The 24,446-nt window shown below is 41.9% G+C and overlaps 1 protein-coding gene across 1 annotated transcript in view; it reads left to right on the forward strand.

Annotated features, from left to right (window-relative positions):
- ARHGAP18 (Rho GTPase activating protein 18) overlaps positions 1-24,446 on the forward strand; it is a 544,764-nt gene that overhangs the window by 304,632 nt on the left and 215,686 nt on the right. The window contains exon 7 of the mRNA XM_069234821.1: positions 12,185-12,276. Within this exon, the coding sequence (XP_069090922.1) occupies positions 12,185-12,276 (92 nt within the window). The remainder of the gene's footprint in view (positions 1-12,184; positions 12,277-24,446) is intronic.

Below are 24,446 nucleotides of genomic sequence, written 5' to 3' on the forward strand. Positions count from 1 at the left end.
ACAGGGAACTATGCAGGCTCTTGCTGGAGATGATGAAATGGCTTGGGCTGCAGGGCATTGGGGTTCCCCTCCCACTCCCCCCCCCATTGCACCCAGCACAGAAGTGGGTGCCCTGGATGGGCTTCAGGGCACCCAGACTTTACTGGCTGAGCATCGGGGGACAGGTCCCTGAGGCCAATATTGGCCCTGGAAGGGGGGTTGCGTGTACCCCCCTCCCTTTCACAAAATGGCCAGACCCCGGTAGATGGGGTCCCTGGGCTGAAATCAGCCCAGGAGGGGGCTGCAAGCCCCCCTCCTCATTCACAGTATGGCCAGGCCCATTGGAGATGTGGTCACTGGGGCCCCTCTCCCCTATTATTTAAGCACTGGTCCACGGGGGTTGGGTATGTGTTCCCCCCCCCCCCCCCCAAACAAAAAGTGGTGGGCTCCGGGGTTGGGGTCCCTGGGACAGAAATCGGCCTGGGGAGAAGGGCTGCGTGTCCCCCCTCCAGGCTTTGCGGCCGAGCCGAGGGCCTTGCGGAGCATGGGGTTGGCTACATGCACGTGGTCGCACACGGTCAAGGCCGTGCATGGCATGGTGTTGGCTGCATGCGGGGTTTGCATCCCAAACATCCAATAGCAATGAACTTTAAACCATTACACTACCCACACGTTGAACAAATTCTAGCCCATATGAAAGCACCCTCACAATTTCTTGGAAAGGCTGTCCATAACGAAAATCTCAATACTAAGCTGCTAAAAACATTTTTGGACTGAAGGAGTTCTTCCTCCCAAGAAATAAGAAGGAGGACAACAATGTTCCCTTCTCCTTTGTAGGGTTATCCAGATTCAGAAACTCCCCACAAAGTGAAAGCCATCTTCTTCCAGGAATCATGTGCCCTAGAGAATGAATTTAACACTATATCAGATTCAGAGATTCTTACCTAAGAGTATCTACCTGAACGTAACTGCTGATCTTGATGCACTGGTTGTTGTTTGTGTGTTCTAATCACTTAATAAGTGTTAAAGGTAATTATAATACTACACTCAGTTTAACTAATTTCAAGGAAGTGTATACCATTGTTCACTTAATTAGAGTTTTGCGGTATATTTCTCTAAAAATCACGTGTTTTTCTGCTTAGTAGGTTTAAAATACATTTAATTGGATGTGTCGCATCCATCCCGTAGTCATACATTGGCATTAACACAGCACCCTATACCTACTTCACACAGGTAACCATGCCTCCTCAAACAATGTTTCTTTATTATGCCCTGCATAGACAACTCTCCAGTTCACATTCACACTTTCGTCAGTCAGACATTCATGGGGTGAGTGGTAGTATTCGTGTGGTGAGTCTAGGGGGTTGTCACATCACCTTTCCTGTCTCACTTGATCTTTGGAGAAGGTTGAGGTGGAAAAAGAGTGAGATGAAATTACTTTAATGGCTTTCCTTTAGGATTTCCTTTTTCTTTGTCCTATTCTCTTGCTTCCTTAATGTCCTACTCCCACATCAATATGCTTCAAAATTCTTATACGTTGCAAAAATGCTACAGTAACCATAACATAAGGATGCAAAGAGTCACCTGCTCACTTTTAAGTGCGTTAGAATGCTGGATAGTTGGCCAATCACTTCACAATTATCAAACCACCCTTGTCAATCCCAAATTCTACAGATGTCTATAATAAATATTCAGTTTTTCTATGAAAAAATACATTAACCACCCTGTGAAAAGGGGGGAAAATTATACTATTGCTACAGATTTTTAGGAGATATAGTTTTTCTTAAAGAGGCCAACATTGGTGTAGTTGAAGTGATTGTGATGCCAAATAGATGACTGGGGTGCTTTTTTGTTGTTCTCATGCAGAGAGGGAGAAAAATGGCGTGGTAATGTAGATTTTCCTAATAAATTTATGAAGGAAAGTCTTAATTTTATTAAAGACACGGAGGCGAGTATTATGCTTTTCTTTTCTTGTTTAATTCAATAGCAGCTCCAGTCAAGAACTACAATTCCCATGAGGCAACAAAAAATTTGCCAATGGGAATAAACCAGTAGCCACCAAAAATACACCAATCACCAACAGGCTGACCCTATAATACGTATCTTGACTGAGAACAGCCCTCTTTTCTTATGCAAGCTTAAAATGTAATAAACAGAGGAATAATGGAACAACATATACATAATGCCATGAACACCAACAAAAGTTCTTGAGTAACGATCAAAAGTCCAGAGATAGAACGTGGTAGATCTTGAACACTGGGATCCAGAAAATTGGATTCAAACGCCGCAGGCGTGGCAGTACCAGAAACGTGGTGGTAAACGTAGAAATCCTTAAGAGGAAGTTTGTGGAGTCGTTGAAGATGTTGCTGGGAGGGAACAAAAAATAATAAGCATTAGAATTTGTAGAGGTGGGATAATACTCGCCTCCGTGTCTTTAATAAAATTAAGACTTTCCTTCATAAATTTATTAGGAAAATCTACAGTTTATGACAAGACCGGAGGCTCCTATTATGCTATTTTAAAGCGAATCAATAACATCTAGAGAAGCATGGTGAACAGGTTTGCAATAAAACACTTTGAACACATTATCATTAGACCAGTCAGCCGATCTGACAATGTCCTCCAGACGGGAAACAGCCCAAAAGGCTTTGGAAGCCATAGCTCCCCTAGGTGAATGGGCCCCGAAAGCGGACGTATCAATACCTGCCAAATTCATAATCCATCTGACCCTACGAGCCAGAGTAGGAGAGAATACAGGATTGAAAGGTTTTCTGAACGAGATCAGGAGTTGGGACGCAGAAGAAGTTCTCAAATCGGCTGTCTGATGTTCATAAACCTTTAAACATTAATTTAGGGTGGTCTGGAAAATAAGAATGAAAGACAGAGGAAAGACCAGTTTTTGTACGTCTGTGAACCTTGAATAGAACACCTGTTGGGGTAAAAAATCGTACTGTAATTTCTAGTGCTCTAACATCAGAAAGACGTTTAAAAGAAACAAGGTATAACAACATGGTCAGCTTTGCCGATAATTTTTTGAGAGGTAGCAACTCATTGTCTGGCCAAGACATAAACAAATTAAAGACAACATTTACATCCCATAAAGAACTGTATTTATGCTTAGGAGGATTGGAAAATGTTACTCCCTTTAAAAGGCAACACACTAAAGGGTGTTCTCCGATTGGTGTTCCGTTGCTGTAAATGTGTGAAAAAGAATTAGTGGACCTATATGAATTAATAGTACGGTAAGTCTTACCTTTACTAGCTTCTGCTGCAAGAAAATTGACTATGAAAGTTACATCTGCTGTAACGGGATCAATGTGTTTTCCCAAACACCAGCTATGCCAGAGGGACCAGGCTTACCTATACACATTTTTCATTCCTGGAGCCCAGGAAAGTTCGATGAGGTTTGAAGCCTCTGCTGAAATAGAAGAGAAAGAGCGTGATTCCCTGATATTTTCCATACTGAAAGGGTTAGGAGATTGTCTAGGATGAGGGGGTGAGGGAGACCGAGGGGACTGGAGAGTAGATCCGAAAAGGAGGGGATAAGAAATGGGGGTTCGATTGATAGTTCCAGAAGAGTGGGAAACCACACTTGATACTGCCAAAAAGGAGCAATGAGGATCAATGTAGCCTGTTGACGACGAACCTGCGCTAACAGACCCGCAATCATTATGAAAGGAGGGAAGGCATAGTTGAGGGAGGTTGACCAATCGTGAGAAAAAGCCTCAAAGGCTAACGCAGAGGGATCCGGGCGCCAGCTGAAAAACGGCGGAAGTTGCACGTTGAGGCGGGAAGCAAAAAGATCTACACGAAAAGGCCCCTATGTGCAGAAGATGGATTGGAAGACCTTGTGATGAAGTTTCCAGTCGCTTGAGTCTCGAAAATAACAAGATTGCCAATCTACCACCGTATTGAGATTGCCTGGTAAGTACTCTGCTGGGACTGATATTTTGTTTTGAAGACAAAAATCCCAAAACCCTTTCGCTAATTCCGCTAAAGGTTTAGATTTTGTTCCTCCTAAGTGGTTTATGTTACGAACCGCTGAAATATTGTCCATCCTGAGCAGAACTGAACAACAAACTCTGTCTCTTGCAAGACTTTTGATTGCAAAGGACCTGGCAAACATCTCTAAACAATTTATGTGCAACTTGGACTCCTCTAGAGACCATGTGCCTCCAGTCGAGATTGGACCACACTGGGCTCCCCAACCCAGCAGACTTGCATCTGATTCTAATACAAGATCTGGGGCTGATGCGAAGATAGTCCTGCCGTTCCAAGCGTCTAAATGGTCTATCCACCATTGCAGCTCTGTACGAGAGTCTTGATCTAGGATAACGGGATCCGAATAAGCCAACCCTCTTTGAAGATGACGAATCTTTAGTCTTTGGAGAGCTCGATAATGTAATGGGCCTGGAAAGATGGCCTGAATTGAAGAGGGTAGAAGGCCTACTTTTCTTGCTAGGGATCTGATGGAAAGGCGAGAACTGCGTAAAGTCTGAAGAATTTCTGACTTGATAGACTTTATTTTTGCTGATGGCAGAAGAAGGATGGCGGAAACGGAATCCACTAGGAAACCTAAGAACTCGATTCTTTGGACTGGAATCAGGGAAGACTTCTCGTCGTTAATAATGAAGCCTAGATCTGAGAGAAGCGAAGAGGTTAAATGAACGTGATCGAGAAGAGTTGAATGATTTTGGTTCATAAGGAGGATGTCGTCTAGGTAGATAATTAGTCTGACTCCCTTAGCTCTGAGGGAGGCTACCACTGGTTTCATAAGTTTTGTGAAACACCAAGGGGCGGAAGATAGATCGAAAAGAAGGGACGAAAAATGATATATTTGACTGTGCCATTGGAATTGCAAAAATGTTGTTGAAGTTGGATGTATAGGCACAGTGAGATAAGCATCTTGGAGGTCTAAACGAACCATCCAGTCGCCTTGTAGAAGAGAATCTCTGAGATGTAAGATGGTTTCCATCTTGAAGTGACGGTAAACTACAAATTGGTTGAAGAATTTGAGATTGATCACAGGACGCATCTTCTTGTTTTTCTTTTGGACTAGAAAGACTGAACTGACAAACCCCCAAGGATCGAGGGAACAAGGGACAATAGCTTGTTTTTGGAGAAGTGATTGAATTTCTGTGGAAATCATGTTTTCCATTTCCGACAGGAACTGGGGCGGATGAGGAAAGTTTGCTTGAAAAGGCTCTGAGTAAATCTCTATAGTGTAACCCTGAACTGTGTTCAAAACCCAAGGGTCTGCTGTGAGAGACTGCCATTTTGGAAGGAACAAAGCAAGACGACCTCCCACTGTAATGGAATGACTTACCGGGTTCGGAAGAGAATCGTGAGCCTCTGTTGCCCCTGCTCCTGAATCCTCGATTCTTTTGGTGATAAAACTGAGGTTTGTATTCTTGGTAAGAGCTGGCGTAGGCACCACGGGAACCTTGGTTACTGTACGATCGGCCTGCAAAGCAGTTCCTGCCTCTGCCGGCCCTGGAGAAAACCCGACTAGAAAACATATTTTTTAAAGATTGCTGGGCTTTGTCCAGAGAAGCGAACGTGGCAACGTATTTGCTGAGTTTTGTGATGAATGAGTCTCCAAATAGGAAACCTTCCGCTTTGACCCCCGGGTCTGAGGTTGCCAAACTGATGAGCTTAGGATCCAGTTTAAGCAACAATCCTTTTCTGCGTTTGTGGGTTATAGCGCCATTACTGTTTCCCAATAAACAAACGGCCCGTTGCACCCACAATGATTATTCAACAGGATCCAGAACAGCATTATCCAAACGGGCTGCTTCTGCCATATCAAAAATACGGGACGAGGGGCCCACCACATCCAAAAGCTTATTCTGGCAGGTAGACCAGGCCTTGTCCACTCCTTTTCGTGGGTCTTTTCCGAATTTGGAAAAAAAGGTAATGAGGGAAGTGTCTATAATAGGAGTCGTTTTAATCTTTGAAGGAAGGGAAGGATGGGGACACTCTGACCTGAGTTTTGACCTGACCTGTTTATCAAGGGGGGAACGTAATCTGGAGGTCAAATATTCTGCCACATGATCCGCAGGTTGCCACCCGGTAGAGTGTGGATGTTGGATGTCATGGGATCAAACATGGGTTCACCCTCAGTGTCCAAAACTTTACTTGCTTTAGAACCCAAAAGGGCTTGCATTTTCGCTTTTTTAGGAGGAGGAAAAGAAGAGACGAGTCTCTGTTATCTTTGTCGGAAATATCCAAATCCGGGTAATTATCATGCTAGTCATCGTCATCAGTGTCCAAAAATTTTTAAATTACTATGGGCGTAATGTGCTTTGTTTTGTATGCAAATTTTTTTGATGATTTTTTTTAAAGTATCCCCTCCCTTAAGGGAGGCCTTTGAGGAACCACGTCCGCTACCTTGTGTGAGGGATCCTCACCACGAAAAAGCGTTGTTTTATTGTTTTTGAAAATTCCTCAACGCGCTCTGCTTTCCCATGCAGAGTGGGCCAAAATCGTCTTGGACATTAATTGTACAACCAAATTTTCTAATGACTTAGATAATTTATCTAGAGAAGCAGAGCCTGCTTGTTCCACTGATGTTTGAATAAAATCATTAAGATTTTCTTTAATCATCTCCTCCTCCTCCGTGGCAGCATGAGAAAATGGTGAACTATCCATAATAAAGGAGTATTAATATCAAAAATCTGAAGGAGACAGAGAACGGGGAGGAAGGGGTTACATTTGCTTCAGGCCAGCCGGAGAGGCATTAGACTCCGCCTCTGGGCAGGGAAAAAGCACCAGGAAATGAAGGCTGAGCAACTGGCAGTGTAGCAGGAGCTGTCGGAAGGTCCGGCTGCTGAAAACCAGAGCCAGCAGCAATGAAATGGCAGAAAAACCTATTTACTGAGGTGAGAAAGCTGAAAGCAAACGCAGACTCTTCACCGCGACTGCCGAGGTAAAATGGCGGTCGCGCTGAAGAGCAAACGGTGAAAACGAATGTTTGGCTGAGCGCGTGCGCAGCGGGGAGAAAATGCAGCTACAAGCTGACTCGCAAGCTGAAATGAAGAGCGATAATATAACGCGCGTAGACACACATAAATAAACGTGTAACGACCAATAAACCATAAACAATTCAGATATTTTACAATATAGTGAATGAAAAAATACTTATCTTGACTGCGAGCAGCAAGAAAAGAGGGTTGTTCTCAGTCAAGAAACGTATTATAGGGTCAGCCTGTTGGTGATTGGTGTATTAGTGGTGACTACTGGTTTATTCCCATTGGCCAATTTTGTGTTGCCTCATGGGAATTGTAGTTCTTGACTGCAGCTGCTATTGAATTAAACAAGAAAAGAAATGCATAATAGGAGCCTCCGGTCTTGTCATAAAATTCTGATACACTTCGGTCTTTAACAGTAGTCTAATCAGAATTTGATAACAAGGCCTCTGGTTAATAACAAGACTTATACCGATGGCCTGGTGTTATGTTTTTTGTCCTCCCCAAAAGCAAATACGCCACATTTGTGGATGTCATTTTCAAAGAAGCTGACTGTTCTACCAAGTGGCCTGTATAGGATAGGAATTCATCATATAAATGCAAGTTGAGTAGATACCAAAATGCTCAGTCCATACAAAATGCATAACCTAACAAATTTTAATCTTGGGAGGTGGTACTACGCATATCAACACCCCCACAATACATTTTCCAGAATTCACTATTTTACTGTTAATGATATTCATACATCAGATTCCTTGTTGCAAAAAATAGAACTGTTTGTAATATCAAACCACATCTGTAAACCAACAGAATATGGGTTTGGTAGCACGAGACACCCTCAAAGTCCTGGAGAACGAATAATCTCCTTTTAGAAGATCGCGTAAGCTGGAACGGCACTATGAAAATACTGGCTGCTCACCTAAAATGTAACAAAAATAGAATACTGTTATAGCAAATAAAAAAGATAAAGGCATATTAGTGACAAAAAACCTTTCAGAATCCTTCCGCTGGTTTTATGCATATTGCTGCACACCGCTGAGCGGATCATCATGGAAGGCTAAGTCGACTACCTAAAAGACTTAAAGCTACCCATACTATCTACGCAAGAAAGAGAAAGTTTAAACAAATCGACATAGAGGAAACTACGAAAGCCAGTGGCAAGGCTGGAGAACTGGATAAATCCCCTACCACCCAGTACAAAGCCCGTCTTGCGACTCTATTAGATCCACTTGAAACAGTATTTAATTAGGTAAGATAAATGGGATAGCGAAAGATGCTACTATAGTTGTAATACGCAAAGAATCAAAGGAGCAATTACCACTCTGTCCCACTTAAAAATGCTGATTGCAAGATATATCCAAAGATACTTACACAGCAAAACCATTGCTGATAGACCCCTCGCAAACAGACTAAAAGTCATATTGTTGAGTGACAACGCAAGATTTGTATTCTTATAATGAAAAATAACACAAATCTAGACTTCTCCATTACAGCAGTGGCACTAAATGCAAAGAAGGCCTTTTCCAGGTCGTGTTGGTATTTCTGCATTTGGTACTTCTCAGATTGGCTTTTAGTTAGTGGTTTGTTAAAGGATCCTTGTCCTGGACTCCTCCCCAACTCTAGAGTTAGAGTTAATGGCCTCATATCAGGTTATTTTCATCTAAAGGTTCTTACTTTTTTCTGCTGACCATTAATCCTCTACTCACAATCAAGGAAAACCCCACAAGCAATTCTTGCTCAGATCTGGCACCAACACATCTAGGGCTTGTGCAGACCATGTCTCAGAACTTGACTATGAGTGGCATGTATCAGATGTGATAATTATCACACCTGATCGCATCTGTCTCCAAGGTGTTATGAATTTATCGAGTGAAATAATTATCTCCCATTTTGACTTTTTGGGGAATAACATGCAGATTTTTGTTTTTACCACACCGAAATCCAGGTAATCCATTAAACAGAAGGCCTCTTCCCTTTGTTATTTCCAATATGTTAAACCTGCCTAATTTTAATGGACGTGATAACTACTTGATGCAATAAAGTCTGCACCATTTATGATTGCAGTATTATTCCAAATCGCTGTTTCACAGGAATCGCAGTGTAGTCAGTCACTTGTAATCAGACCCTCGCTGCTCATACAAAATGCAGATACATCAATACAAGCCCTACTAAAGGACGTCATATGACAAGTTTGCCGGCTAATCATAAACAAAGTCAAAACCGAAGTTCTTCTTCTTTATAACTTAAGTAACTCCAATCTGAAATGGTATTGGAATGAAATGGCAACAATAAAGAATCAATTATCTAGTAATAGTGTGCTGTATACAACACACCAACATGATTTCAGCCAGTCATAAAGTGCGCTCAGGATGTGCACAGTACTGTGTGCTAAACCGCAGCTGAGGTTTAGCCATGCGTAGTGAGTGTGTTCAGTGCGTACACAGTTTGAACACACAGAGGAAGGCAGAGGAAGATAAAGCAAGATATTATTCCGTGTCCTTATTGGATATTTGGTGCTGTACACTCGACCTCAGCAGAAGTTTTATCCAGATAAATTGGGCTCACATTATAGATACATGTTGCTCCACATTACAATGTTGCAGAAACGATATTGATGTATAATTGGTGTTCTCACAATCTATAGAGTGCTGGGCACTAGTAAGCAGTGGCTGGTGTATGAAGTAAGTAAATGGCTGAATGAGTCTCACACATAAGTTTACATTTGCTGTTCATGAGGGAGTTGTGAAACATTTCTCCAGGCATACCCAGGTTGTCCACATTACACACAATGCTGTACACCGAAGAGTAATGAAGGTTTTCAGACATACCGAGTGCACTTGTCAGTACATGGTGTTGTACACTGGTGTGCACCAGGAAGGAAAACTAGGTTTGCCTAAAGTTTGTAGAGCGTTGTGCAGTAATGGGTGGTATGGGGTTTATGCAAAACTGTCTGTACTTACAATGTGTATTGTATTGTGTGATAACATCAGAGCAGTCCGTTCATCTTGCTGTACACAGTGATTAGCGTGACTCTATCCAGAGCTACTGATTGTGTGCACAAAATAGATGGGGCTGTACACGAATGAGCAGTGGTCACTGCATTCGGACGTACAGAGTGTGCCATTCAGTAGAGTGAAGCAGGGTTTTATAAGATTGCACTGAGCATGCTTGCAGCCTGTAGGGTGCTGTACACTGGAGAGAGTTTGGGAGCTTTACATAGACATACTAAGTGCGTTTGCAATGGATATGATATTGCCTGCTTGGAAACACGTTATATCTGGTTATGCAGAGTGTGTTCACATTGCATACAGAGTGCTACACTTGAAAGTGTGACTATAGGCACACAAAAGGATGATGGACGGGATGCCGAACATTGTCAAACATTCACCCCACGGTCACAGATCTGGGTTAAATCCATCATTTTTTTGCTCACCATGCCACCCCAGTTTGGACCCAACTATATGCGAATCGGTTTTGAACAGGAAACATAGGAACAGTCAGCCCAAACTGACAGGCCAGGACCTCCCTAGACCAGAAACAAGCATCCTGGGATCAGTTTCGAGGTATCACCCCTGAGCACGGGACCCACGTTTGACATAACCTTCCCACGTGGGGTGACCATAGCAACACAAAAATATGATGGAGGGAATGCTGTTGCCAAACATTCATCCCCAGTCATTGTTTTTTGCCCACCATGCCACCCCAGCTTGAACCCAGAGTATGCAAATCAGTTTTGACCCTGCTCCCCATGGGAACAGTCCAGCCCGAACTGTCAGGCCAGGTCCTCCCTGGACCAAAAATAAGCATACCAAGATCGGTTTTGGGGTATCACCTCTCATCAGCTCAGCCACCTTGAATCCAGTGGCACAGTGAGCATGGGACCCATGTCTGGGCATACCCTTCCAACTTAGTGTGATTAAAGTAACATAAAAAGATTATAGACGAAATGCTGAACATTGTCAAACATTCATCCCACTCACAGATTGGGGATAAATCCATCGTTTTTTTGCTCACCATCCCACCCAAATTTGGGCTGGGCTGCTCCCATTGGGGAGCAGGGTCAAGACTGATTTGCATATGGCTGGGTCCCAACTTTTCCTTTTTTACCTAATATTTAGCCGTTCTGCAGAGCAGCCACACTTATGTACAACTTGGCTAAAAGGCTTTGACAAAGCCAATAGCTCTCACATAGGTTGATACCTATTGGCTTTGTCAGTGTATGTTACTTCAAAAGAGGTGCCTCCTGCATTGTCACTGCACGATTGAAGGGTCTATGTGATGCACTGCAGTCACCTCAGAACAAATAGTGGGGAACCAAATGCCATGGTGTGTATTTTTGCAACAGACAAAGGGATAGAATCATATCTTTACCAATTCACAAAGCCCTGATATTTTCATGTGGGCACAAGATGGGTCCGGTCTTTGGTTGTCTGCCTAAATGTATGCTTGGCCTGTGTGTTTCTCATGAGATGGTTGTGTTTGTGTCTTGGATCCGTATGATTGAGTTGGTTTTGTGTCATCTGCTGAGGCAGTCTGCACTCATAGTGTTTTTAGGAACTTAAACTGGTTGTTTCTGCTGAGTTTTCCTTTATGTTTGGGAGGTTTTCTGCAGACTGTCTCCCTTGATATTGGTAATTGTGGGGGCAACATTTGCTCGAGGCCAGTGTTCCTTTGTATTATACATTCCAGTAGCCTACTTTTGGATTATTTCAGTGGTACTGTATTTCGCATTGAGAGCAGGCGATACTTTGCCTCAGGATATCTTCTTTTTCGGACTACTCTTAGCTCCACATGTGTTGTTGTTCGAGGTTAGAGGCAGAGCCATAGAATTGGAATGAGGTTTTCGGTTGTGCTGATCTCCAGAGGTACACAACTATTTTTATGCTGGAAGTGTTCCCAGCCCATGTATAGTGTTTTATTTCTGCAATACGTCTGACTGTGTCAGATGCACTGAGACTGTTGTGCTGTTAGATTTATGAGCAGAGGCCTGTGCAAGACACAGAGTCAGCTATAAGGTCTCAAAAATGCGTATAGAATATAAAAAAATGTAATGCTTTTGTCTATCTACTAAAGTAGTTTCCGTCTTCTTGCAAAATAATTCTTAGGTAGGTCCCAGCACTAACATAAATTATTCAGGGTCTTGAACTAATTGGTGCCACTGAAATGGTTTTAAAATTGACTGCTTGCCTTTTGTCAACTGCTATTAGCTTAATTCTGTTTTTCATTTGTTAAAATAGACTATGGTCTCTTTGGAGTCTCCCTCTCTGTTTTGTTGGAACAGGATCAGAGGAAAGCCCCAAACACTCGAGTACCTCTAATTTTTCACAAGGTAGGATACATAAATATAAATACATATGTTTCTACTTCTGTGCTGTATCTTCTACGACTGTACATTGCCATATGAACTGTTTTATTAGTATTTTTAAGATTATATGTTTCGCAAGAAGGAAACTGAATCATTAGTCATCTCTAGTCTTCCTACATTTGCACCATCTGTCACAATTTTGAGATATGCCACGCTTTACAGTAGCAACAATACCTAATTTATATTCCGACAAGTAAAATGCATTCAGTTAAGCCTCTACTAGTTTCATGTTTATGGTATGCTGTACTTTAGAAACATTTCTGTTTTCTGGGATTTCTGTTTACTGTAATTTACTGGACAGCAACACCAATTGAATCTTCAATGGAGATGTCTCATCAACAGAGTTGCCTTTTAAAGATCACTGGATAGAGAAGGATGCACAACCTGGCTATGTTTAGCATGCCGAAAATATTCAAGGTGACTCAGCTGTATAAAAAAAAAAGTGACTCTCTTCATTCACTTTATAAGAAGCCAGTCCATAAACAGTTGAGAAACAGCAATTTTTACTTGCTTTTTTTGAGAATTATTTTGGCTGTTTTTTTAAGTTTGGTACTCTAAAGGAAACCAACACATGAGTAATTAAATGATTAATAAAACAATAATGTAATTATTTCTTTGACGCCATCAACAAACAGGAATCCCTATAAGGAACTTGGAACAAATACTAAGTGGCAAATGATCCCAGCATGAATAAAAGGTAGTAGTCTAACTAGTCAGAAGAGAGAATCAAATTGTCTTCAAATCCTTCCAAAATTAAATAGATTTGTGTTGACCAGCGCGAATAAATATCTTTTCCCATCTAAAATAGATTTTTCACCTAGGATAATACCTGTTGGTGGACAGAAACGAACATTTTTCAAGCCATGTCTATTATTCAAAGATCAAAGATTGTTTTTAGTGTCCTTCTCTACCATACATGTCTTGGGACTGGACACAAAGTTTAAAAACGGGATGCGTCTGCTTGGCTCCTTGTGTTAACACTTTTTAATACCTAATGTAGATTAAGCATAAAACCGCATCATGATGAGGATGTAATACGGTTCGTAGCCTCTCACATGTACATGCTGTAGGTCACAATCAAACCGAGACTCACTCATGCCTTTGAAGGTATAAAAGCCTTTATAAAAAGAAATTAGATGGAAGTTATAAAAGACCACAAACCTACTTTGTATAGCGGACACGAATTAAGGTCCATTTGACAGCTGTAAATTACATATGAAGCAAACATAGATGTCTGTTGAAATAGAATGCTTGTGCATTAAATAGATGGATGTACAAATATGTAACTTTGACCTGGTTCCATGAACAGAGATATTGTGAAGCCGCTGTGATACATGTTTTGGGTTTCTTTCCTTCCCAGTAATTATGAAATGGAATTGCATCTGTTGGTTACAAAAATGAGGGGAATGTTTGAGAGGTGTGGTGGCTGGAGTGGAGGGAAGGGGAGGGCTTGGCAATAGGGCTGCTCTTCGCCGGGGGATGTCTCTTTGAAATTTATGGGAGAATATGTTCCTTTAGATGTTTTAGTTTTTAAATGGCTCACTTATCAATCAATTGTATTTCAAGATTTGGAACTCCTACGAGGTCCGCATGAAAAATAAATACAGTAAATACTAGAATGAACAGCTTGGTGTTAATGCAATAAAAACAATTACCCACCATGGTTCAATCAATTTTATAATTTAAAAACTGAAATTATAACCGATCATTCAATGCAAATTAAAAAGAAATACCTTGAATAGAAAACATTTTATTGGGAAAAGAGGACAGTAGATGTGTGACTTCAGCTGTTGTTTGGGCATGATATTTTAGGGAAAGAGGTCCTATGAACTTACAGAGCTGAACAGATGAATAACACGTTTCAAATCCCGAACTTCATTATTACAAAGGTTACATATAATTGATGTTCTCTGCCATTTAAAAGTTAAATCTTTAAAAGGTAAAATATTTAGGTGCATTAGAGCCCAGAAACATCTAATCCCATGATCCATATTCCATATCAAGATTATTGTGGGGCTTTTTTAAGATAAAAAAATTCATTACCACTTCCACTTGTCCAAACCAAGAGGTAAGTTAAGAGGCCTGCTTGAGTTAAGCTTTTAACTGGGCTACAGACATAGATGACACACATCCATGATTCAGTTCAAACAGGCCTAATGTATATTTAAAATTCCTACAAAACATGGACTTTTCTTCATTCATTTCAAAGGTCTCCTTACAAGTATAATTCCTTAGAGAGCTGAAGTCACTTCTCAGGAGATGATGACCCCATGATACCACTTCCACCATACCTTGTACAAATGAGCTATTTAACCCATGCTCTGGTCTTAAAGCTGCAGTAGCCACTAAGGTGTTAAATCTGTAGAGATTCCTTAGAATTTGCTCCTTCAATTTATCTAAAAAGCCCCATTTGCCACTTCAATTATTTCAACCGCATAAGGTAAAGTGGGTAGGATTTTGGCTTGAAACGTGGACAGAAGATGGGAATAATGTCTCCTTCCCAGTGATAAAATGTACCTAACCCCTTAGACCGTAATTTGGTTTACAAGGACTTTCAGGTATGTGTTCTGAACCACTTAAGGTACTAAACATAATTTCCCCTAGAACTGTGTAAGATGTGACTATCTCCACGTTTTGCATACAAAGGTAACAAGAATAACTGGGATGAATACCCAATATTTTGCCTTTGAATCATAAAACGTTGCTTTTGGATGTATTGATTTTCTAAAAAGTGGGATCCTACATGCTGCTCTTACATAACTAGATGTCTATTCAAAATAATTAGGAGGTGAGTCAAGTATTACAATATTGTCTGTATATATTGCAAGTAGGACCCAGGGCGGCACCCTGTACTCAGGGGGTGGGGGGTAACCCAAACCTTCACTCAGGGGTAAATCGAATCTACAAAGACAGAATAACAACGGAGTGAGCAGACAGCCCTGCTTCAGGCCATTTTGTTGTTGAAATAACAGCTGATGACCCTGATCCCCTCCTAACCCTCCTCACAGCACCTGGCACCAGGTAGAGGAATACATTAGGGATCCAGGCATGTCGAGTTTATACAACCTTTTCCACAGGGTTGGGCAATCAAATTTGTCAAATGCTTTGGAAAAGTCAATAAAAGTGACATACACTGTGGAACCTCTAATAGACACATATTTATCAGTAATAGGTTGCAGCACAGTGTTTTTGTCTATAGTATCATGATTTTTAATGAAGCATGATTTGTTCTATTATTATAATCATTTCTGTGTTAACCCAGGTGTTAACTTTCTCCAAGAGGCACTTAGTCCGAACCTTAACTACAGCATCTTACAGAGAAATTTATAGATAATTGACAAATTACTGTCACTCTTTTTATAAAGTGGGATGATGACACTCTTAGTCCAAGATGGAGGCACAGTAGAGTTGGTATAACGGTGTTCAAAGACCAGGGATAATATATTGCCCGAAGTTTGGCTTCCCTTTTTATAACATAGATTAGGACTTTCTTCTGGCTCATTGCACCAGATGTTCCCATTGCGGGGATTGAAGCCTCAGTCTCGTCTATGGATGGTGTAACTGTCACTGACTCACATCCTAAGGGGAGATCCCCAAGATTAGCCACTTGTAGCTCTGTGATAAAGCTACCCCATACATCTTCCCTAATGGAAAAAAGTTTGAGATCTCACTCCTGTCCCATAGATTTCTGCAATAATTTCCCAAACTTTTTTCATTTCTTTTGTAAGTGCGGCTTCACTCAATTTATGTTCAAAATCCTGTTTATTTAATAGACCAATCTTTAGATGTCTTCTTCTCCTCTTGAGTATGGGTATTATTGTATCTCTTTCCTTTGAAAAAGAGATGAATTGAATTCTGATCAGCGTATTTATTCCTATATAGTACGAAGAGAAAAGTGCAAGGGTCTATAAGATGTCTACGTATGGGCCTGGCATTCTCTACTTACAAGCTTGTCATAATCTGGCAAAAGCAGTGACATGCATCAGCTTTCCAAAGCCATATGTCACTATCTGTCCTTTTTATAATGGCTTTTTTAGATTGTAAATCCTAACAGGGAGCCCCTGTGTTCTACCAGAATTCATATTAAACTAGGAGTTGAATCCATTACATTTCTACAACCCCACTAATGACATGCTGAACTCTGTGGAGGCTCTGTGATCACTAAGCGAGTTATCTATATTTTTCAAATCAGATACAAGATAAAAAACAGAGAAACAGACAGTTAAATCAAGTATGTAAGAGTTCAACAAGGTTTTATGAGTAAACTGTACTGGGGAGTTGTGGTTGAATCTGCCATTTGCAATCACACAGTTGTTTTTTCTAAGTAGATCAAATAGTAACTGTCCTCTTTTATCTGTTTTTATTCGTGAAGGATGTGGATTGGTGGAATGCGTAGTGCATCTTCTCTTTCATCATCGGCAAATGAACCAGTAGAGTAATTGGAAACCTTACAATTTAAACCTCCAACTAAAATAAATTGGGAATCGACACCCTGTTCTATGGCCTCTTTTATAAAGGAGAACAGAGCAAATAACATTTTTGTATAGTGTAAATCTGGGGTAATATAAGCATTTACAACTAAATATGATCCCCGTTCTTTCACATAGAACTGGGATTATTTTTGCAGCCTGAAAATAATTAGAAATATCAGAAATATTATTGTAATTTCGTTTCAGGCTGTTATTTAGAAGTATGGCTGTACCTCCTGTTTCATGGCCTCTCCTGGAAGGGGAGGCAATGTAGGTAAGAGTAAAATATCCATCTAGTACAAAATCACAGGACCCCAGGTTTCCTAGATACAAATCACATCAGCATTCAGACTATTTCAAAAATCAATTTTTCTCAGGTGTATTCATTAAACTGGCTGCATTCCAGAAGACCACATGTATTCAAGTTATTATTACGTACACGATCAAATCACTGGGCCCAATGTGTGGGCTTCATTTAGTGTGCTGGATAATGAATTCCATTTGAACTAATCATCTTCTTTAAGAGGTGGCCTGGACCCTATAATATCTTGCTTACCAACATCTCCCTCTGTTAACTACCAAGAACTGTAGGAGCTTTGGATTTTCATCTAATCTTGTGTTCATAGCCAAGGGATTACTCTCAGCAGGAAACAAGTGACGTTTTTGTGCTGTTGTTCATAACTTGTTTCCCCATTTTTTAAAAATTAAATTAGCTACTACTTTAGATTGAAACAAAACCCTTGCTTTGCTCACCAAGGAAGACTGCAATAAGATAACTAGGAAGATATCACTGCTTTAATACACTTTAAGGTTCTCAATGTCCACAAAGCATGATAAAATAAATGAACAATTTAAAATTAAATCTTGATCAAACAATTTTACAGTATCTAAGTAACTGCAGACAGCGAGTAGAAAGGAACATCACTTCTACTTGCCCATAAGAGATTTGTATTATCTATTCAATTAAAGCAAAAGGGTTTAGCAGTTGGATTTAGACCAGTTAGGAGCAGATCAGATGCAGGGTAGTGAATGTAAGTCAGAATATACATCTTCATCTCTTCCAGTGTAAACAATTCTATCTTTGAGAAATGAACATAGTTAATCCTTAGATAAATTGTATTGTTAGCTATTTTATTTACTATTTACCATGCCCACCTCAGACACAGCCTCTGCATTTTGCTGAAAAAGTTTTTGGTGCATTTTTTCTGGTGTTCTTCGCATTCTTTTTTCACAGCGTTTTTTTGTTGTTTTGTCATCCCTTTGGACTGGCGGGGTGCAGGAGATTCATCTATGCTCACTTTAGTGGATGCTTTAAACCTAATAATAGGAATGTTGACAGTCCTGGAGCAAAAGGCCCTATCTGAAGAGCTTGTGACTTGCTGGTTTAAGAGAGAAAATGAGACCTTCCCCATTCTCCTGATTCTTTAAATCCCAGAATGAGAATGCTTCTTACAGCGAGGTTTGCTACCTTGAGACCCTGAGAGAATCTTTATATGCAAACTTTGCTTTTGGGGACTGGGGAGAACCATCTACCCCTAGGCACTGCAACTTGCCTACTTATATCCCATGGTCCTTGGACCAGACTTTGCCTGGGACGTCTGGTGGGGGACAGCACACCCAGACTGGGAGAGTACTGACCAGTGCTCATCGGTGGCCCCATTGTAAGTTGTAGCTTTCCAAAACTTCTAAATGGAAAATTAAAAAATAAATATTAAATTTCAGCTGGATTGTTTTTTGTTTTACTTTTCTGTTACTACTTTTAAATAGCTATGTAATTGGCATCAAATGAAATGCCCAACCTTTTGGCTATTTTCCTCCATTTCCCTGTATAATGTTCATGTGTACTAATTTATAACTAATGATGAAATGTCCTTGTGGTCAATGGTCTGTGGTCTCAGTTTATGAATTAAGGTTTACGAATGCTAGTATACAAACTGTGTCCCACATCTGTTTTTAAAATAATGCTAAATTGGTTGAAACAATTCAGCCTGACTTCTCTGTCGCACGTAGTGCAGGCCATGTTTCTGCAGCAGTATCATAAAGTATCATCATCTTACTAAGAATCCTTTTTTGTTTTTCTTGATCTCAAAGTGGTGCTTGGCACAGCCTTTCACCCAAACGATTGCACACACCATCTAGAGCTAGATTCATCCTTGGTATAGCTGAATTGATAAAGAAAATCCCGCTTTGCAATCCATTTGAGGGAAGCTGACGGAAGCTATCTAGGTCATCCAGGCAGTAAGCCAGGACAGCATCTTTGCATCAACGTTTTCAGTTTTGTTTTAATAAAAAACTGTGCTCACAATACTTTCACTCATCACAAAATTACTAAAAACACCTCTTGATACCTTTTTGCATCGCCGACAAACTAGCTACAAATGTGCCACGTATAAAGACATTGTGGATGGTCAGAGAACAGGAGGGCCACTCTCTTTTACATCAACAAGGTCAAACTAGATAAAGCAACACATTTTGACACTGTAGTTGTCAGGTTCCCTTATTTAGGCTAATGGTCTTCTGAGATCCAGATAGGTATTTTAACAGTGTCCTGGTATTGTGAAGAGATAGTTCATTTGAACTGGTGTGAAAAAATGGCCCTTTTTGCGAGGTCAGTGAACTTTTTTTTACTAACTTTTATTGCTGGTTTTTAGACAGCAGACTAGGGTGCTGCTGTCCAGTGCCCAGTGTACATGATCTGACCCCCATAACATGTAGAAATGTGCTTATCCCTGATTGGCTTCTTTAACCTTTCGATATGACCATAGTATATGCTGCAGGAGTACCTCATCGCATGAAGAGTTAAATGTAACCTGTAGACTGCAGTTCTTATTGTGCCATCCACTAGTGTGACAAAGGATAACATGACTTCAGGTCTACCATTGTAGCCTGCACTGTAACATTTGCTGTGTGGCCTGTTTAAATAACCATTTGTAACAGTTAAAAACCTCTCTTTTAAAGAGCCTTAAGTAAGTCTTGTTGCCTATGAGGTAGAGCGCATGGTATTTAAAAGTGGGACACTTACAAAATAAATATTGCCATGTACCTGTAGTGAGAATGCCCCAAAATCTATTTTTCTTGTGACAGTCTTAGCTGTCCTATGTTTAAGCAAAAAAAAAAAAATAAAGTACAGATTAAAATACTAATACTTCTATCTCGGAATGCGACAAGCTAAACAAATAATTAAACCACTATTCTAATAATGGTAAAGTGGAATTTTAATAAATATTAAGAAAACAATAACTTTTAGAAAGTTACCCTTTACCTGCCAGAACTATCTGAAGGCAAATTAGGCTAAGCCGCTTCCAGCCAGCGCTTACGCGCGCCAGTAAGTGTTAAAGAGGTGTAGAATGTCTTTCTGGAGCAAACAATAGGCTGATTTGAATGGGCAGAGATGAATTCTCTAAACCCCACAGAATATTCAGAGTGAGACTGTAGGCATCCTGTTAATACCACACTCTCAAATCCTGCTTGACGGGTCTGTTCAGACATATATAACGTTTGGGGCACACTTGAAAGGGACTGAACAGGATGCCATGCTAGTACTAGTGGATCCCTGTCTGGTTGCTGAAGGAGCCTACTGTTGTCCTTCCAGACTTGTCTCTGGGTTTGTTGTGGGTACACTACCCGCTTCATATTGGATTTTAGTGCCAGATGTGGGAGGACACTTGTGATTTCCTTATGACACTCCCACACACCCAACGCTCAGGGCCCCAAGTTCAGTGTGGTCACAGACTTTTACCATCTTGTAAATGCCTTGATATGTGGCATTTTGGGCCTGTTTCCAGTAAGGAAAACATGAGCTACTAAAAAATGGTTAGGGGTACCTCCAGGAACTATTACCTCAATGGTTAGAGAGTGCCCAGGAGTCACCTGCACCCGTTAACTGGTGCCAAGCATAAATGTGGCACCCAATTCACCTTCATCAGGACCCTGCTAGACTTGCGAAAGGATAACAGGTGGATTGAATCTGCTGCACTTGATATCTGTGAGAAGGAGCTGAGAATGTTGAGGAGGTTGATCCCTTTCCACTTGTTATCCAAGAACAGAAAGGTCTCCAAGGTTCATAAGGCTGGTTGCCTGGTAGCTATAGGAACATAAAGCCGAAGAAGGCATTCCTATGAAGAATCCTAGCTCAAGTTTGCTGTTACCTTCCGTCCAACACCCTTAAATTCTCTGAGTTCTCCCCACTGAGGACTTGGGACCTTGAAAATGCACCCCTGTCGTTGTTGGGCACCAAAAGAAGTTTGGGAACTTTTTCAAAACTTTTGCTCCAGAGCTTCATGGGGACTGAATGCAACAAGTATACGACCACAAGTTCCACATTGTCCGAATTTCAGGTTTGTCCCAAGTGGGGAAGAGGTTTTCCTCAGAAAAATGACAAAGGGCCTTTTCAGATTAGAATTCAGAAACTTTTCCGAACGTCCCTTCTTCTGCCGCTAGAAATCAGTGTGAGCAATACTACGTGCCTAATTCCCCCCCCTCGCTAAACTCCGTGGAGTCTCGCTGAGTTTTTCTGTAACTCCACAGAATTCCATTAAAAAAAATATATATTTTTTTATTATTATTATTTCCAACAAACATTCAAATAACTACTTATCCCTCAGCCCCCTCCCCGACCCTGTACTTCTATTTCAGTTCGGATCCTGATGCGCCTTCCTCCCAGGCATTGCCACTCTGAGTTAATTCCGTTAGTTGTCTGGTATGATGCTAATCACTTTGCAGGCTGGTAGCGTTGTTCTCAGCTGAGTCCGACTCCTCCGATGATGCACTTTGTTCCCGGGAGTCAATTGTTGGGTCTTTTAAGCGTTCTAGTAGACTATCCCACTGCTGCATCCCCTCTATGCTCCCTGCCCCTCTTGCCATCTCCTGGCGTAGCGCCTCCCCTTCAGCTTCAGCCCACTTAACTAAAGTGTCCCTCTATCTAAGCGTCTGTGGGCCCTTAGGGTGCTTCCAGTGCATTGTAATTTCCCTTCTTGCTAGAATCAATGCTAAGCCTATGTATTTATTTGTTGCTTTCTTTGAGTGAGGTCTGGGAAAGCTTCCCAGCAATGCTACTGCAGGGGTGGTCACTAGCTTCCTGTTTGTTACCGTCGTAATGTTGCGTATTACCTCTTCCCAGTATTGTTTTAACTCTCTATAGTTCCATAGCATGTGTATTAGGTCTGCCTTTAGCTCTGCACATCTAGGGCATGCATTATTCGTGTTATTGTACATTGATGCTATTCTTGCAGGGCTAAGGTATGCTCTGTGATACATGTATATATTTATCAGTTTGAAACGGGCGTTCCTGGATACTTTGTAATCCTGGGCTGTGATGTTTCCCCAGCGCTCGTCATCTATGTGTTCCCTAATGTCTGCTTGCCAAAGGGTGTTTTTAGAGTTTCGAGAGGGGCTAGCTTTTCTGTTTGTAGTGTTTTGTAAATTGTCGATACCACCTTTTTGTCTCCCCCTATTGTACAGATGATGTGGCATCCAGCATGTGTAGGTGGTTCCCTTAGTCCCTGCTTCCAGTGTCATTGTATTAATGCTGCCAAATATCTGTGCATGAGGAACATCCCCGGTGGTAGTCCGTAATGTGACATCATATCTGTGTATGTCATGAGCTCTCCGTTCCTGAAGAGCTCTCCCACCATGGTAACACCATACTTCTCTAGTTTTTTGATCCCCACTATGGAACTCTTCCAGGGAGCAGGGTCAGATACCTCAGAGGGATCTTCGGTGAGTATCGGGATTTAGTTTGCGTGCGCTGTAGGCTATGCTTCCAGCAAGTGCTTATGACCCAAAGGTGAAGCGTCTTCGTCTCCCTCTTTCCCTCCTGCGCTAGAAGTATCCCTGCCAGAGTTTTGCCGCTTTCTCTTTCAGGGGGTCCCCTGCCTCTGCTGTTGTTGCTACATGCCATTCTTTGGCCAGCCACTGGAGCTGGCCTGCTAGATAATATAATTCCTTGTCTGGGGCTGCCAGTCCACCTTCCGCTGTAGGTTGTTGGAGTTTGTGCAGGGCTAGTCTTTGGCGCCCCACCCCGCAGATAAGGCTAGTAAGGATGGAGTCAATTTCCCTGAAGGAAGATCGGGGTATCAATACGGGCAGGGTCGCAAAGCTATATAGCAATCTCGGCAATGCCACCATTTTTTATCAGGGCCACGCGACCAGTTACTGATAGCGGCAGTGTCTTCCAGAATTGGGCGGCTGTTCTTAATTTTCGGATTGCATAGTTCACATTTCCCTCCAGCAGGTCCCTCAGCTCATGGTAAATCTTGACGCCCAGATATCGGAACGTTTTCAAGGACCATTCCAAATTCTGGATGGTTGTGATCCGGCGGGCCCCTTTCTGCAGCAGGAAGAGGAGGGACTTCTGCCAGTTGATGCGGAGCCCTGATATGTCTCCAAACCACTCCAGCAGGGCCATGACCCTGGGTAGATCCCTGTTTGGATCTCTCAAAAATATTATCATATCGTCTGCGTATAGTGCGATCTGGTGCGTTCTATCCTCTATGGCTAATCCTTCATAGTGTTCTTCTGTTCTGGCCATCAGTGCTAAGGGCTGTACCGCTATGGGAACAGTAATGGCGATAACGAGCATCCTTGTCTGGTGCCCCTCCCTATTCTGTTTGAGCCCGATATTGTTCGTCCGGTGCGGACTCGTGCTGTAGGAGAGGTATATAACAACTTCGACCATCTAAGCAACCCCGGACCCAGACCCATCTTCCTCATCACTGTCTCCAAGTAGTCCCATCTGAGGCTATCGAACGCTTTCTCAATATCCACCTCTAATATTGCAGCTGTGGAGAAATTTGGGGAACCCGAGTGCATTATTCCAATCAGCCTTCTGATATTAATGGCTGTGCCACGGTTGGGAATGAAGCTAGTTTGGTCGGGGTGGATCAATTTTTCCATGTGGGGCATTAACCTGGTGGCAAGGATACAACTCAATATTTTATAGTCCATGTTCAACATGGATAGTGGGCGGTATGATCGCACATCTTTGGACGGGCGATCCTGTTTTGGCAATGGGACAACGATGGCTTCGTTTGTGGAATTGGGTAGATTACCGGTCTCGAACGCCTCCCCATATATGTCACTGAGCTGTGGTGCCAGTAGGTCCACATTTACATACAAAAATTGTGCTGGTAACCCATCTGCTCCTGGCACTTTCCCTCCAGCCATTGCCTCTGCCGCAGTGGACACCTCCTGTGGGGTTGTCGCCTCCCCCAGTGTTTTCTGGTCATCCACTCCCAAGGTTTGAAACCGGATGTTCCCCAGGCATCTCAGCCGGTCGGACTCTAGGGGTGCAGTAGGGGGGGCATACAGTGCTGCATAGTATTTGGCAAAGCTGGCATTGATTTCCCCCGGCTGTATAATCTTCTTCCCTCTGTGTCCTCTATCTCCATTATGAGCAACTGTTGTCTCGGTGGAGACGCCAGCCAAGCCAGTAAAGCCCCCACTTTGTCCCCTTCCGTGTGTTGTCTACTGATATATTTCTTTCTAGTCAAAGCGTTTTAAGTTTTTCCAGGGAACTTGCTATTTTGTTCCTAGTCTCGGATATGCTAGGGGCCAGATCTGGGTTATCTGGTCTATTGCGCTCCAAAGTCCTCAGTTTCGTCTCATGTTTATCGAGTTCCTCTTCTATTGACCTCCTAACCCCCAGTGTTCCGGCCATGCATTGGC

The sequence above is a fragment of the Pleurodeles waltl genome, chromosome 5 (assembly GCF_031143425.1).
Source record: "Pleurodeles waltl isolate 20211129_DDA chromosome 5, aPleWal1.hap1.20221129, whole genome shotgun sequence".
Taxonomy (NCBI): domain Eukaryota; kingdom Metazoa; phylum Chordata; class Amphibia; order Caudata; family Salamandridae; genus Pleurodeles; species Pleurodeles waltl.